The 14,432-nt window shown below is 39.0% G+C and overlaps 1 protein-coding gene across 1 annotated transcript; it reads left to right on the forward strand.

Annotated features, from left to right (window-relative positions):
- Nucleotides 1–2,058: 2,058 nt before the first annotated feature.
- LOC133644486 (gastrula zinc finger protein xFG20-1-like) lies at nt 2,059–11,289 on the forward strand. The gene is made up of 2 exons (XM_062038998.1): nt 2,059–2,526; nt 9,527–11,289. Exons 1-2 carry the CDS (start codon nt 2,340–2,342, stop codon nt 10,471–10,473), a joined length of 1,134 nt encoding a protein of 377 aa, XP_061894982.1. The 5' UTR covers nt 2,059–2,339; the 3' UTR covers nt 10,474–11,289.
- The last annotated feature ends 3,143 nt before the right edge of the window (nt 11,290–14,432 follow it).

Genomic DNA, 14,432 nt, shown 5'->3' on the forward strand with positions numbered 1-14,432 from the left:
TAATGTTTACATTAAACAATATGGTATATTTAGAGGTAAAATCTATATAACCAATATGCTAGATTGTTTTGTGGTGATTACTCCGTGTGTGTTGCAATAATCAATTATAGCTTCCTGATTTTTATGAGAAACAAAATCATATTAAAAATACATAATGTTAATTTTATTAGATGGCAAATATTCAAAACATTAAAAAACCTATAAAAGTGATTAAAAAAAAAAACTTGAATTCAAGTGATATGGAGCAGCTGGGGGAAGATGAAGACAAATGTCCTTTTTATGTTTGGAAATAACATTACCATATTTTTCGGATTATAAATCGCAGTTTTTTTCATAGTTTGGCCGGGGGTGCGACTTATACTCTGGAGCGATTTATGTGGGAAATTATTAACATCCATATATTCATCCATCCATGCATCCATCCATCTTCTTCCGCTTATCCGAGGTCGGGTCGCGGGGGCAGCAGCCTAAGCAGGGAAGCCCAGACTTCCCTCTCCCCAGCCACTTCGTCCAGCTCTTCCCGGGGGATCCCGAGGCGTTCCCAGGCCAGCCGGGAAACATAGTCTTCCCAACGTGTCCTGGGTCTTCCCCGTGGCCTCGGTCGGACGTGCCCTAAACACCTCCCTAGGAAGGCGTTCGGGTGGCATCCTGACCAGATGCCCGAACCACCTCATCTGGCTCCTCTCGATGTGGAGGAGCAGCTGCTTTACTTTGAGCTCCCCCCGAATGGCAGAGCTTCTCACCCTATCTCTAAGGGAGAGACCCGCCACCCGGCGGAGGAAACTCATTTCGGCCGCTTGTACCCGTGTTCTTGTCCTTTCGGTTATAACCCAAAGCTCATAGGTGAACGTAGATCGACCGGTAAATTGAGAGCTTTGCCTTCCGGCTCAGCTCCTTCTTCACCACAACGGATCGATACAGCGTCCGCATTACTGAAGACGCTGCACCGATCCGCCTGTCGATCTCACGATCCACTCTTCCCTCACTCGTGAACAAGACTCCTGGGTACTTGAACTCCTCCACTTGGGGCAGACTCTCCTCCGCAACCCGGAGATGGCACTCCACCCTTTTCCGGGCGAGAACCATGGACTCGGACTTGGAGGTGCTGATTCTCATCCCAGTCGCTTCACACTCAGCTGCAAACCGATCCAGTGAGAGCTGAAGATCCTGGCCAGATGAAGCCATCAGGACCACATCATCTGCAAAAAGCAGAGACCTAATCCTGCAGCCACCAAACCGGATCCCCTCAACGCCTTGACTGCGCCTAGAAATTCTGTCCATAAAAGTTATGAACAGAATCGGTGACAAAGGGCAGCCTTGGCGGAGTCCAACCCTCACTGGAAACGTGTCCGACTTACTTAATGCAGACCAAGCTTAGACAATTATTAACACATTACCGTAAAATATCAAATAATATTATTTATCTCATTCACGTAAGAGACTAGGCGTATATCAGCAATCGTCACACACACACACGTCAACCGTTATTTATGCTTCATATAACATACACTTATTCAGCCTGTTGTTCACTATTCTTTATTTATTTTAAATTGCCTTTCAAATGTCTATTCTTGGTGTTGGATTTTATCAAATACATTTCCCCCAAAAAATGCAACTTATACTCTAGTGCGACTTATATGTTTTTTTTCCCTTCTTAATTATGCATTTTCGGCAAGTGCGATTTATAATCCGAAAAATACGGTACACATATTTCTGTGTTGCATTGTGTTTTGGTTGTACAAGTGAGATAAAAAATATTATGTGACCGGTTGTGTCAAATATGATGAAAAATGAAAATCATACATGGAAATTGATTTTTGTAAAATAAAATGATTTGTTCAGAAGGACCAATAAAAGCTCCGGTTTCAAATGATTGGAATTTTCTGTCAATGATTTAGTGGTTCAGGGTGACTATGATGTATGTTTTTACATAACCGTACGTTATCTTCAGCAAATCATTTCAGCAAAGACAATGTCTCTTATTAAGGCAGTATTGACGTCACAAATACGTAGACCAAGGTACTCCGTTAGATGGCAGCACTGTGATGCTATCGATGTTATCTCCCGCTACGTAGAAAACGAAGAAGAACAAAGCGGACGTTAGCAGCACCAAGAAGCCGAGATAGGGGAGAGCTAGCTAACACTACTGTAGTCTACACATTTCATTGCTGATTTTGTACTTATTTCAACGCATACGTGACGTGTGATCAATAATTACAATCAAACATTGTTGGCGTTCTTAAGTTAGCCTTTTTTAGTGTGCTTGTGTTGCTAGCCGCCGAGGTTAGCCACGCGTCGCTAAGCAGTGAAAGCAGATACCTTTTGTGATTGTGTGCAAAATGTGCAAAGTCCAAAAGCTGCGAGTGTTGATGGAGCAGCGACTCAATGCTGCCGTGGAAGAAATATGTGCACTGTTGGAAAGAACCATGGCGGAGTACGAGGAGGAACTTTCTCGGACAAAAGAGGAGAAAGAGCGGCAAAGCCAAGTACTGGAGCCTCTTCCGCAACCTTGTGTAGACAACGCAGGTTTGTTTATGTCTTCGATGTTCGAGTTCTACACATGAAGATTGTTTTTTGCGATTTAGGTATGGCAACACTACTGGGACAAAATACATTCATATTGCTTTACAGGGCGTAGGTCTTTAATACAAGGGTTTCCAAACGTGTCATACCGAGTGCCGCAAACCGAAAAATCAAAGCAATGCGGGGATCATTTGTATATTTTTCATTTTCATATCCAATACAATGGGTTTTTGTGTGTGTGTGTGTGTGTGTGTATATATATATATATACATCCATCCATTTCTACTGCTTGTCCCTTATGGGGTGGCGGGGGGTAGAGACGTCCGTATCGGCCGATAAATGCTTTAAAATGTAATATCGGAAATTATCGTTATCGGGTTTTTTAAAATTATCATTATCGGTTTTTTATTTTTTTATTAAATCAACATAAAAAACACAAGATACACTTACAATTAGTGCACCAACCCAAAAAACCTCCCTCCCCCATTTACACTCATTCACACAAAAGGGTTGTTTCTTTCTGTTATTAATATTCTGGTTCCTACATTATATATCAATATATATCAATACAGTCTGCAAGGGATACAGTCCGTAAGCACACATGATTGTGCGTGGTGCTGGTCCACTAATAGTACTAACCTTTAAATAAATAATGATAAATGGGTTATACTTGTATAGCGCTTTTCTACCTTCAAGGTACTCAAAGCGCTTTGACAGTATTTCCACATTCACCCATTCACACACACATTCACACACTGATGGAGGGAGCTGCCATGCAAGGCGCTACCAGCACCCATCAGGAGCAAGGGTGAAGTGTCTTGCCCAAGGACACAACGGATGTGACTAGGATGGTAGAAGGTGGGGATTGAACCCCAGTAACCAGCAACCCTCCGATTGCTGGCACGGCCACTCTACCAACTTCGCCACGCCGTCCCCGTTAACAGTTAATTTTACTCATTTCATTAATTACTAGTTTCAATGTAACTGTTTTTATATTGTTTTACTTTGTTTTTTATTCAAGAAAATGTTTTTAATTTATTTATCTTATTTTATTTTATTCTTTTTTTAAAAAAAGGACCTTATCTTCACCATACCTGGTTGTCCAAATTAGGCATAATAATGTGTTAATTCCACGACTGTATATATCGGTATCAGTAATTAAGAGTTGGACAATATCGGAATGCAAAAAAGCCATTATCGGACATCCCTAGCGGGGGGTGCTGGGGCCTATCTCAGCTGCATTCAGGCGGAAGGCGGGGTACACACTGGACAAGTCGCCACCTCATCACAGGGCCAACACAGATAGACAACATTTACACTCACATTCACACACTAGGGCCAATTTAGTGTTGCCAATCAACCTATCCCCAGGTGCTTGTTTTTGGCGGTGGCAGGAAGCCGGAGTACCCGGAGGGAAACCACGCAGTCACGGGGAGAACATGCAAACTCCACACAGAAAGATCCCGAGCCCGGGATTGCACTCAGGACCTTTGTATTGTGAGGCACATGCACTAACCCCTGTCCCACCATGCTGCCCTACATACATACAGTACAGGACAAAAGTTTGGACACACCTTATCATTTCAATGGACAAAACTTAGGACAACGGATGAAAATGAGCTATTGTGCTAACTCCGGAATATTTACATTGTTGCTCTATGTTGATGAATATGCATTGTCCTAATTCAAATAAATGTGTTTTCTTTATTTTCATGACTGTTTACATTGTAGACTGTCGCTGAAAGCATCAAAACTATGACACCTGTGAAGTGAAAACCATTTCAGGTGACTACCTCTTGAAGCTCATAGAGAGAATGCCAAGAGTGTGCATTGATTGATTGAAACTTTTACTAGTAGATTGTACAGTACATATTCCGTACAATTGACCACTAAATGGTAACACCCGAATTTCAACTTGTTTAAGTCGGGGTCCACGTTAATCATCAATCAATCAATCAATTCATGGTAAAGCAAAGCAGTATGGGGATGGCGTGGCAGAGTTGGCAGAGTGGCCGTGCCAGCAACCTGAGGGTTCCTGGTTCAATCCCCACCTTCTACCAACCTCGTCACGTCCGTTGTGTCCTTGAGCAAGACACTTCACCCTTGCTCCTGATGGGTCGTGTAACTCCCGCCATCAGTGTGTAAATGGGTGAATGTGGAAATAGTGTCAAAGCGCTTTGAGTACCTTGAAGGTAGAAAAGCGCTATACAAGTATAACCCATTTATCATTTATTATTTATAAACAGCAAAGGGTGGCTATTTTGAAGAAACTAGACTATAAAACGTGTTTTCAGTTATTTAAAGTTAAAGTACCAGTGATAGTCACACACACACTTGGTGTGGTGAAATTACCCTCTGCATTTGACCCATCCCCTTGTTTCACCCCCTGGGAGGTGAGGGGAGCAGTGAGCAGCATCGGTGGCCGTGCTCGGGAAGGATTTTGGTGATTTAACCCCCAATTCCAACCCTTGATGCTGAGTGCCAAGCAGGGAGGTAATGGGTCCCGTTTTTATAGTCTTTGGTATGACTCGGCCGGGGTTTGAACTCAGAACCTACCGATCTCAGGGCGGACTCTCTAACCACAATGCCACTGAGCAGCAAAGGGTGGCTATTTTGAAGAAACTAGAATACAAAACAAGTTTTCAGTTATTTCACCTTTTTTTGTTAAGTACATAACTCCACATGTGTTCATTCATAGTTTTGATGCCTTCGGGGACAATCTATGAAAATAAAGAAAACGGTTTTAATGAGAAGGTGTGTTCAAACTTTTGGCCTGTACTGTAAGTTGGAACGAACGTACGCTCACTTACTCACTTACCTACCTATAGGACTCCCCTCAAGTTTGGTCCCGGGGACTTGAAATTAAAATGTTAAAAATAGTTCATATATTACCACCCCGAGAGGTACAAGCGATAGGACATGGATGGATGTTTTTTTTTCTCTCTCTTGATCAACTTCTGGTCTATATCTCTCGATATAAATTAGTTTGTAATGGTTTATGTCCTTTTTGTCAGAAACCTCTTTTTATGGCAAAAACACAAAATATGCAATATTTCCATCCCCCAAAAATTTCAAACTGGAATATTTGATGTGAAGTAATTTGAGCTTTAAATAAGTAAATAGATCATAAAATTTTGATTTATTTATTTTCTCCAGCAATGAGTTTTTAAAAAAAAAGATCCCACTAAAATTCCTGGGAATCCAAATGGGCTCCACTCATAAGTGTTAAAAAAGGTCATACTTTTTTTGTTTTACTTTCAACGCTTAAGTTTCTCGATCAACTTCAGATCTATCCGTCAATTATACATTTCATTTGCTGAAATTAATTAACTTTTGCACAATATAATTTTTTTTAACTTTCACCTCTTTCTTTCTTTCTTTAGTTTATTTCGAACATGAACACACTTACAGTATAATATATCACACAGTTTCATATAATTTCACTTCACATCATGTCCGATGTTACATCATGTGTCTTTAATATCACTAGGCTGTGAAAATTTCATATCATGGTTTTTGTGACCAAAATGATCAGTTATCATTATTGCGGTATTGTTAAATGTGATTAAAAAATTACACTAATACACACACTGAAATATTTTGACCAAGTTATTTTTTTTATGTTAGAAAACCCACTCTTTTGCATGTTTTGTGTTTCTTATGCTTCACTGGAAATGCTTTATTCCTAGTATTTTATCTATTTTATTGGATAAGCTTTTATTGTTTTAAATCAGTATTCTCAAACTGTGTTACATGGGCTACATCTCGAGAGATGCCAAATAATCCCTTGATTAAAGTACAGTGTTTTATTTTCCTATTTTCAAACAGTGTTTCTATTTAACTGTGTGTAATGTCACAGTGGCCAAAAATATTTAAATATATTTGTTAAATAAAACCTCTGTCTTGTTGTAATGAATACTTGGAGAGCCAAGTGTTTTCTGAGGTGGTATTTTGTGAAAAAACTTTGAGAACCACGGTTTTAAATATTGGTTTGTACTGTAGCACTTAAAGATGTATTTAAATTAAAAGTGAGCAACAAATCAAACCTATTATTATTATTGTTTCTGCTAAGCGTTGTGTTCTACTCTGTTCAGCGGTCCTTTAACACACCATAAAAACACCTCTGGTGTATAGAACAATCACTGGTCTAAGAAAGCACAACTTGTAGGTTCAATAGCTTAGTTGCTTAGACAGCAATGTGTTTTTATAAGTTTATATTGGGGTATGTCGTTTTTAATGGGGTAAGCAGTCTCCTATTTTCATGTTAGCATCTAAGCTAACTATATAAGCTATATATATATATACACTACCATTCAAAAGTTTGGGGTCACATTGAAATGTCCTTATTTTTGAAGGAAAAGCACTGTACTTTTCAATGAAGATAACTTTAAACTAGTCTTAACTTTAAAGAAATACACTCTATACATTGCTAATGTGGTAAATGACTATTCTAGCTGCAAATGTCTGGTTTTTGGTGCAATATTTACATAGGTGTATAGAGGCCCATTTCCAGCAACTATCACTCCAGTGTTCTAATGGTACAATGTGTTTGCTCATTGGCTCAGAAGGCTAATTGATGATTAGAAAACCCTTGTGCAATCATGTTCACACATCTGAAAACAGTTTAGCTCATTACAGAAGCTACAAAACTGACCTTCCTTTGAGCAGATTGAGTTTCTGGAGCATCACATTTGTGGGGTCAATTAAACGCTCAAAATGGCCAGAAAAAGAGAACTTTCATCTGAAACTCGACAGTCTATTCTTGTTCTTAGAAATGAAGGCTATTCCACAAAATTGTTTGGGTGACCCCAAACTTTTGAACGGTAGTGTATATATCCATCCATCCATCCATTTTCTACCGCTTGTCCCTCTTGGGGTATTAATCAATCAATCAATCAATCAATGTTTATTTATATAGCCATAAATCACAAGTGTCTCAGAGGGCTGTACAAGCCACAACGACATCCTCGGTACAGAGCCCACATACGGGCAAGGAAAACTCACCCCAGTGGGACATCAATGTGAATGACTATGAGAAACCTTGGAGAGAACCGCATATGTGGGTATATACATATATTAGAATTTTTTTTTAAATGACAAAAGTTTGTGTCGTTATTGGCTAATGTCAACATTTTGGCTTTTTCTAATTGTGCTTTTTGCTGGGGATTTTTTTAGTTGCTTTTTGTAATGTGCCGAGGGCCAATGACAATCGAGTCATGGGCCACAGATGGCTCCTGTGCTGCACTTTGGGCTTCCCTGCTGTAGAAGCTAACTGTTTATGGCCACCATAGTCTTAGTACCATAGTATATTTGTTCTGGTCACGTACAGTTTTTTCCCCTCGGCCATCAGGCAAATGAACAATAACTCCTAACAGTAGCTCCTTGAATTCCTTCTAAGTCTATAACATGATCTGATAGCTCAGTTACAGCTCTTTTTATTACCAAATATGTGTTATATGTGTTTTATGTTGCACGATTGCACCAAGAAAAATTCCTAGTTTGTGAACCCGTTCTCAAACAATGGCAATAAAACTATTCTGATTCTGATTCTAATATGGGACGCAAGTCACATGGTTTTTACGTCGGCACCGGAATTAGTCAAATCAGCTGTTCACTTGGGTAAGGATAAATAGGGAAATCCTTCTTTTATATATGTTTTATCATATATTACTGCCTTTGCACATGTACATTTTTACTTTTGTATTCACAATAAATCAACACAAAAACCATACTTGGGCGCAATGTTCACAGAGTCTCGTATGCTTCCGGTCGCAGGTGAGTGATGATGGTGGTCATGGACTTGTGGTTGAGGGAAGAGTTGTTTGATGTTGGATGCTAGAAAATGTCCGATTTGTTGCAACAGTCATTGTTGCAGCGCGATGATTTACATCATGCAATGCGCGTTTGCAAGACAAGCGAGTGGAACGCGCCCGCGCTCAGGGTGTGTTGCCATGGTGTAGAGCAGGGGTGTCAAACTCGTTTTAGATCGGGAGCCACATGGTGAAAAATCTACTTCCAAGTGGGTCGGACTGGTGAAATCACGGCACGATAACTTAACAATAAAGACAACTTCAGATTGTTTTCTTTTTAAAAAATAAAACAAGCACATTCAAAAATGTACAAATCATAATGTTGTTGGGTTTTTTTTACACTTACATGTTGCGGTTAATAGTATTTTATCTTTATTTGTCGTTATTTATACTTTCTGAATAAATGATGTAATAATGTTCATCAGTCAACTCATTGGTGTTAATTTTCAATCTATCAAGATAAAAAAGCATCAAAATCAAATTACAGGATGTTATTTATGCAGTTTTTATTTTCCTCGACGAGTGCACTAAAACGTGTTTTTTGTTGTTGTTTTTTTACATATGTAGCATAATATACAAAGAATTGCTGGACACATTTAGAACAGCAGTTTCTTTCATTCAAAAATTCCAGCTCATTTTTATACTTAGCAAACTATCCCGCGGGCCGGATAAAACCTGCTCGCGGGCCTGATCCGGCCCGTACGTTTGACACCCCTGGTGTAGAGAGATAGGCAGTGACGTGCAGGTGTGGTCAGGGGGTTAAAATGCTTGCCTGTTTGCGGGTCTGTTGGTCATTCTCCGGGTGGGGGTGTCACTGATGTCATATTAATCTTTTTTTTTTTCTAATATTTTCACGATCGACCATAGGGTCCTAAATATCGATGGGTTGGCGACCCCTCATTTATTCTGACATCTCTACATATCACCACCTTAGATGTCTTGTTATTTTTGTGATTGTTATTATTGTAAGGTACATTTAAAACGACTGCAGCTACATAACGGCTGATAAAATGCGAAATCTCAAACAAAAATGTCAATTGCCAGAGTGTTCTCCATGTATTTATACAGATGTTAATATTTACCTTCTGTGCATTTCATATTTGCACATCATTGTTTGTATTGCAGAGTTATTGCATGTTTGAGTTGCAAAACTGTATAAACATCACCTGATTGCGTTCCATGTTGTTCTGCAGGTCTCCAGCAGGTGTCAGTAAAGCACCAAGAGGTTCAGTCTGAGCAGCAGGAGGGGAGCTCCAATGTGGGGCATAGCGAGCCAGAGCCCCCCCACTTTAAAGTGGAAAAGGTAGACGTGTGGGCCGGTCATGATCAGGAGCAGCTTCAAGGACCGGAGGAGGTGTACATCACCAACTTCCCATTTACTGGTATCCCTGTGAAGAGTGATGAAGACACATCTCAGTCCTCACAGCTTCAGCACAGTCAAAGTGAGGAGAACAGAAGGGTGGAGTTTCTAGATCAACACATGACAACAGGAGATGATGGAGAGCTCTACGGAGGATCAGAGGGAGACCTTTTGGCTCCACTGTCAGATATTGACGACATGATGTCACATTCTTCTGAAACCAATCACCACGACCCCACAGAACCTCTGGAGAGTAACACACACTTTATCTGCACAGAATGTGGTAAAACGTTTGCCACAATGAAAAGTTTGAGGCTACACGCAAGAACCCACATTCAACACAGCGACCGAGTGTTAAGCTGCCCTCAGTGTGAGAAAATGTTTGCCACCAAGAAAAATTTGAATCGACATATGATAACACACACTGGAGCGAGGCCGTTTGATTGCTCAGTTTGTGGTAACAAATTCTCCAGAAGTCACCACTTGAAACGACACATGAAGGTACACACCGGGGAGAAGCTCTTCCCCTGTTCGGTTTGCACTAAAAGATTCTTGAACAAGGGCGACATGGTGGCACACATGAAGACACACAAACAGGAGCAGGCTCTACCCTGCTTGATTTGTGCCAAGGGATTCTCCAAAAAATGTCATTTGGAGAGACACATCAGAACACACACCGGCGAGAAACCATTTTGTTGCACTGTGTGTGATAAAAGGTTCTCTCGCAGAGAACATATAAAGTTACACAAGTGCACTGGTGATTCAAGAGCAACTACTTGAGGATACAGGACTTGAAATGAAGCCTATCAGCTCATAGTTTTAGTTGAGAACAACATAAATGGTAGACTTTTTTTTTTTTTTTTTAGCATGAAAGTTAAAGTACCACTGATAGTCACACACACACTAGGTGTGGTGAAATTACCCTCTGCATTTGACCCATCCCCTTGTTACACCCCCTCAGAGGTGAGGGGAGCAGTGAGCAGCAGCGGTAGCCGCGCTCGGGAACCATTAACATCCAACATAAGCATCCAACATTTTGTAGTCTGATTAATACAGCATCTTTCTAGACATGTTGTATAGTCCAATGAGGGTAATTAGGCCTTCTAAGAATGATAAAAATGTTAATTCTTATAGCCAGACCTGTGTGTTGATTTTCATAACTGACTGTTTGCTACAGTCAGGTACAAACATAGACTCATACATAGGCGCCGATCCCGTGGGTGCTTCGGGGCCCGAGCAGGCGAGCACCCACGTGGAATAGATGGCAACTGTCAATCTTTAAAATTATTTTAGAAAAATCAATCTTGTTGTAGTTACTTTTGTGGCGAGTTTGGTCAGTTTTTACAAAATAATAAAGCCACAAATCATATGGGATATTAACTACGTCTATTTTTTTTTTTTTGGCAGAAATGTAGATTGGCGCCTATGGACTTATATGTCTGGAAAGAAGAATACAAATTACATAATGTTGTATATTTATAATTTCTGTAATAAAATACATTTTCTCAAACTGAACAAAATGTGTACCAACCACATGAATAATAGTTTAGTTTGTATATCAGCTTACCTTATTGAGACTGTAATAAAACTTCAGCGTTTGAATCAGTCATGACTTCCTGTTTGTCTGTACTTGTGAACTACATTATAAAGAAAACATTTAGCTGAGTCTTTATTCTAAGAAATTAGACATTAATGTAGAGAAATATAATACGAATGGAAGTATTGCAGTCAGTCCTTCGTGCAAATACCATGTTAGTAGTTTTGTACAAATATTCACAATGCTCTGACCGCAGGGGTCGCCAGGCAGTAGGATAACATTTCTTCCATCCAATCAAGGAAGATGGATAAAAAATGTACTAACAAATCAAGAAACATAAAAATTAGAAAGTGCGCATGTCAATTCTATTTTTTTATGCACAACATGCAGTAGCATGAACAGGGTTACAGCAGGTCATTGGAACACATTAAAAGTCATTAAAAAGATTGAGGCCTTAAATGGCATTGAAAAGCATTCAATTCCATATCCAGAGGCATTAAACACATTTAATGCGGTGAAATCACTCATGCTATTGGATAATCACAAGTTGGCATGACCAACAAAGCAACTTCGGCTGTCGCCACCACAATTGGCAGCGGCTGCTACCACTAGAAGCAGCTAAATAAATAAAAAAAAACATTCTGAGATTTAAGAGTCTTGTGAGCCAATTGTAATTCACTGGAGTAACAGTTGATTTAAACTTTTCTATTCAAGATAATCAGTCAAATGCTTACAATTTTGTCTATGCTATCAGTTGTAAGCTTTTGACTATAAATATTAATATATAATAAATAGGGCAGCACGGTGGGAGAGGGGTTAGTGCGTCTGCCTCACAATACGAAGGTCCTGAGTAGTCGTGAGTTCAATCCCGGCCTCGGGATCTTTCTGTGTGGAGTTTGCATGTTCTCCCCGTGACTGGGTGGGTTCCCTCCGGGTACTCCGGCTTCCTCCCACCTCCAAAGACATGCACCTGGGGATAGGTTGATTGGCAACACTAAAATTGGCCCTAGTGTGTGAATGTGAGTGTGAATGTTGTCTATCTGTGTTGGCCCTGTGATGAGGTGGCGACTTGTCCAGGGTGTACCCCGCCTCCCGCCCGATTGTAGCTGAGATAGGCTCCAGCGCCCCCCGCGACCCCGAAGGGAATAAGCGGTAGAAAATGGATGGATGGATGGATAAATAGGGATGTCCGATAATGGCTTTTTGCCTATATCCGATATTGGCCAACTCTTAATTACCAATACCAACCAATACCGATATATACAGTCGTGGAATTAACACATTATTATGCCTAATTTAGACAACCAGGTATGGTGAAGATAAGGTCCTTTTAAAAAAAATAAAATACAATAATATAAATTAACATTTTCTTAAATAAAAAAGAAAGTAAAACAATATAAAAACAGTTACATAGAAACTAGTAATCAATGAAAATGAGTCAAATTAACTGGTAAAGGTTAGTACTATTAGTGGACCAGCAGCACGCACATTTATGTGTGCTTACGGACTGTATCCCTTGCAGACTGTATTGCTATGTATTGATATATAATGTAGGAACCAGAATATTAATAACAGAAAGAAACAACCCTTTTGTGTGAATGAGTATGAATGAGTGTAAATGGGGGAGGGAGGTTTTTTGAGTTGGTGCACTAATTGCAAGTGTATCTTGTGTTTTTTATGTTGATTTAATTTAAAAAAAAACTAACAAAAAAAACCAAAACGATACCAATAATAAAAAAACGATACCAATAATTTCCGATATTACATTTTAAAGCATTTATCGGCATCTCTAATAATATACATTTGTTTTAAGTGGCATTAGAAAGCATTACATTAGATTTGCTGATACCTGAAGAAATACTGTGTAAATAAGCATTCCCTATGTTTATTTTCTTTATTACCATTAATTTTAAGGCCGGCCATTATTTCATATCTATTTGATTTATTTGTGCAATATCACAGCAGTATGGCAACAAAAATATATTCCGTTCATATGACAAAGAACAATGATTGACACATTGTTCTACAATAGCTAGATAAGTAGCAATAAGAAAAACAACAGATGTCTTAAAAAGCTATCAAAGAACAGTCGATGCTATATATTTGCATTTATATAAAAGCGGCAATATAGTATGGATATTAGGGCTGTGAATCTTTGGGTGTCCCACGATTCGATTCAATATCGATTCTTGGGGTCACGATTCGATTCAAAATCGATTTTTTTTTCAATTCAACACGGTTCTCGATTAAAAAACGATTTTTTTTCTCGATTCAAAAGGATTCTCTATTCATTCAATACATAGGATTTCAGCAGGATCTACCCCAGTCTGCTGACATGCAAGCAGAGTAGTAGATTTTTGTAAAAAGCATTTATAATTGTAAAGGACAATGTTTTATCAACTGATTGCAATAATGTAAATTTGTTTTAACTATTAAATGAACCAAAAATATGACTTATTTTATCTTTGTGAAAATATTGGACACAGTGTGTTGTCAAGCTTATGAGATGCGATGCAAGTGTAAGCCACTGTGACACTATTGTTCATTTTTATTTTATTTTTTTAAATGTCTAATGATAATGTCAATGAGGGATTTTTAATCACTGCTATGTTGAAATTGTAACTAATATTGATACTGTTGTTGATAATATTCATTTTTGTTTCACGACTTTTGGTTTGTTCTGTGTCGTGTGTCTCCTCTCAATTGCTGTTTATTGCAGTTCTGAGTGTTGCTGGGTCGGGTTTGGTTTTGGAATTGGATTGCATTGTTATGGTATCGCTGTGTATTGTTTTGTTGGATTGATTAATAAAAATAAAAAAATAAAAAATAAAAAAATCGATTAAAAAAAAAAAGAGAACGATTCTGAATCACACAACGTGAAGAATCGCGATTCGAATTCGAATCGATTTTTTCCCACACCCCTAATGGTTATGGTGCATTCAAGTTTGTAGAACCGTTGCAATTTGACAAGTATGCAATTGTTTGTTATGAGAAATAATATGGACAGTGTAGCGTATTCAACATGACATTTGTTAATATTTATATAATTATTTTATTTATTATTATTATGTGTTTTCCAGCTCAAATGTGTTTTAATAATCAAATGTAGAGGCTTGAGGAGCAAGTTACGTTGCTGTTGCGCAAACAGATAATTTGCTGTCTGGTCGCGAGCACGCAAAATAGGTGTTGGTTACGTGCGCGC

Source organism: Entelurus aequoreus, linkage group LG27 (genome assembly GCF_033978785.1).
Source record: "Entelurus aequoreus isolate RoL-2023_Sb linkage group LG27, RoL_Eaeq_v1.1, whole genome shotgun sequence".
In the NCBI taxonomy this organism is placed as follows: domain Eukaryota; kingdom Metazoa; phylum Chordata; class Actinopteri; order Syngnathiformes; family Syngnathidae; genus Entelurus; species Entelurus aequoreus.

Excerpts from the sequence above, each read along its gene's own strand:
- LOC133644486 (XM_062038998.1), top strand. The coding sequence starts at position 2,340 with ATGTGCAAAGTCCAAAAGCTGCGAGTGTTGATGGAGCAGCGACTCAAT. Across the intron at positions 2,527-9,526 it reads ACCTTGTGTAGACAACGCAG|GTCTCCAGCAGGTGTCAGTA; the intron begins GTTTGTTTATGT and ends GTTGTTCTGCAG.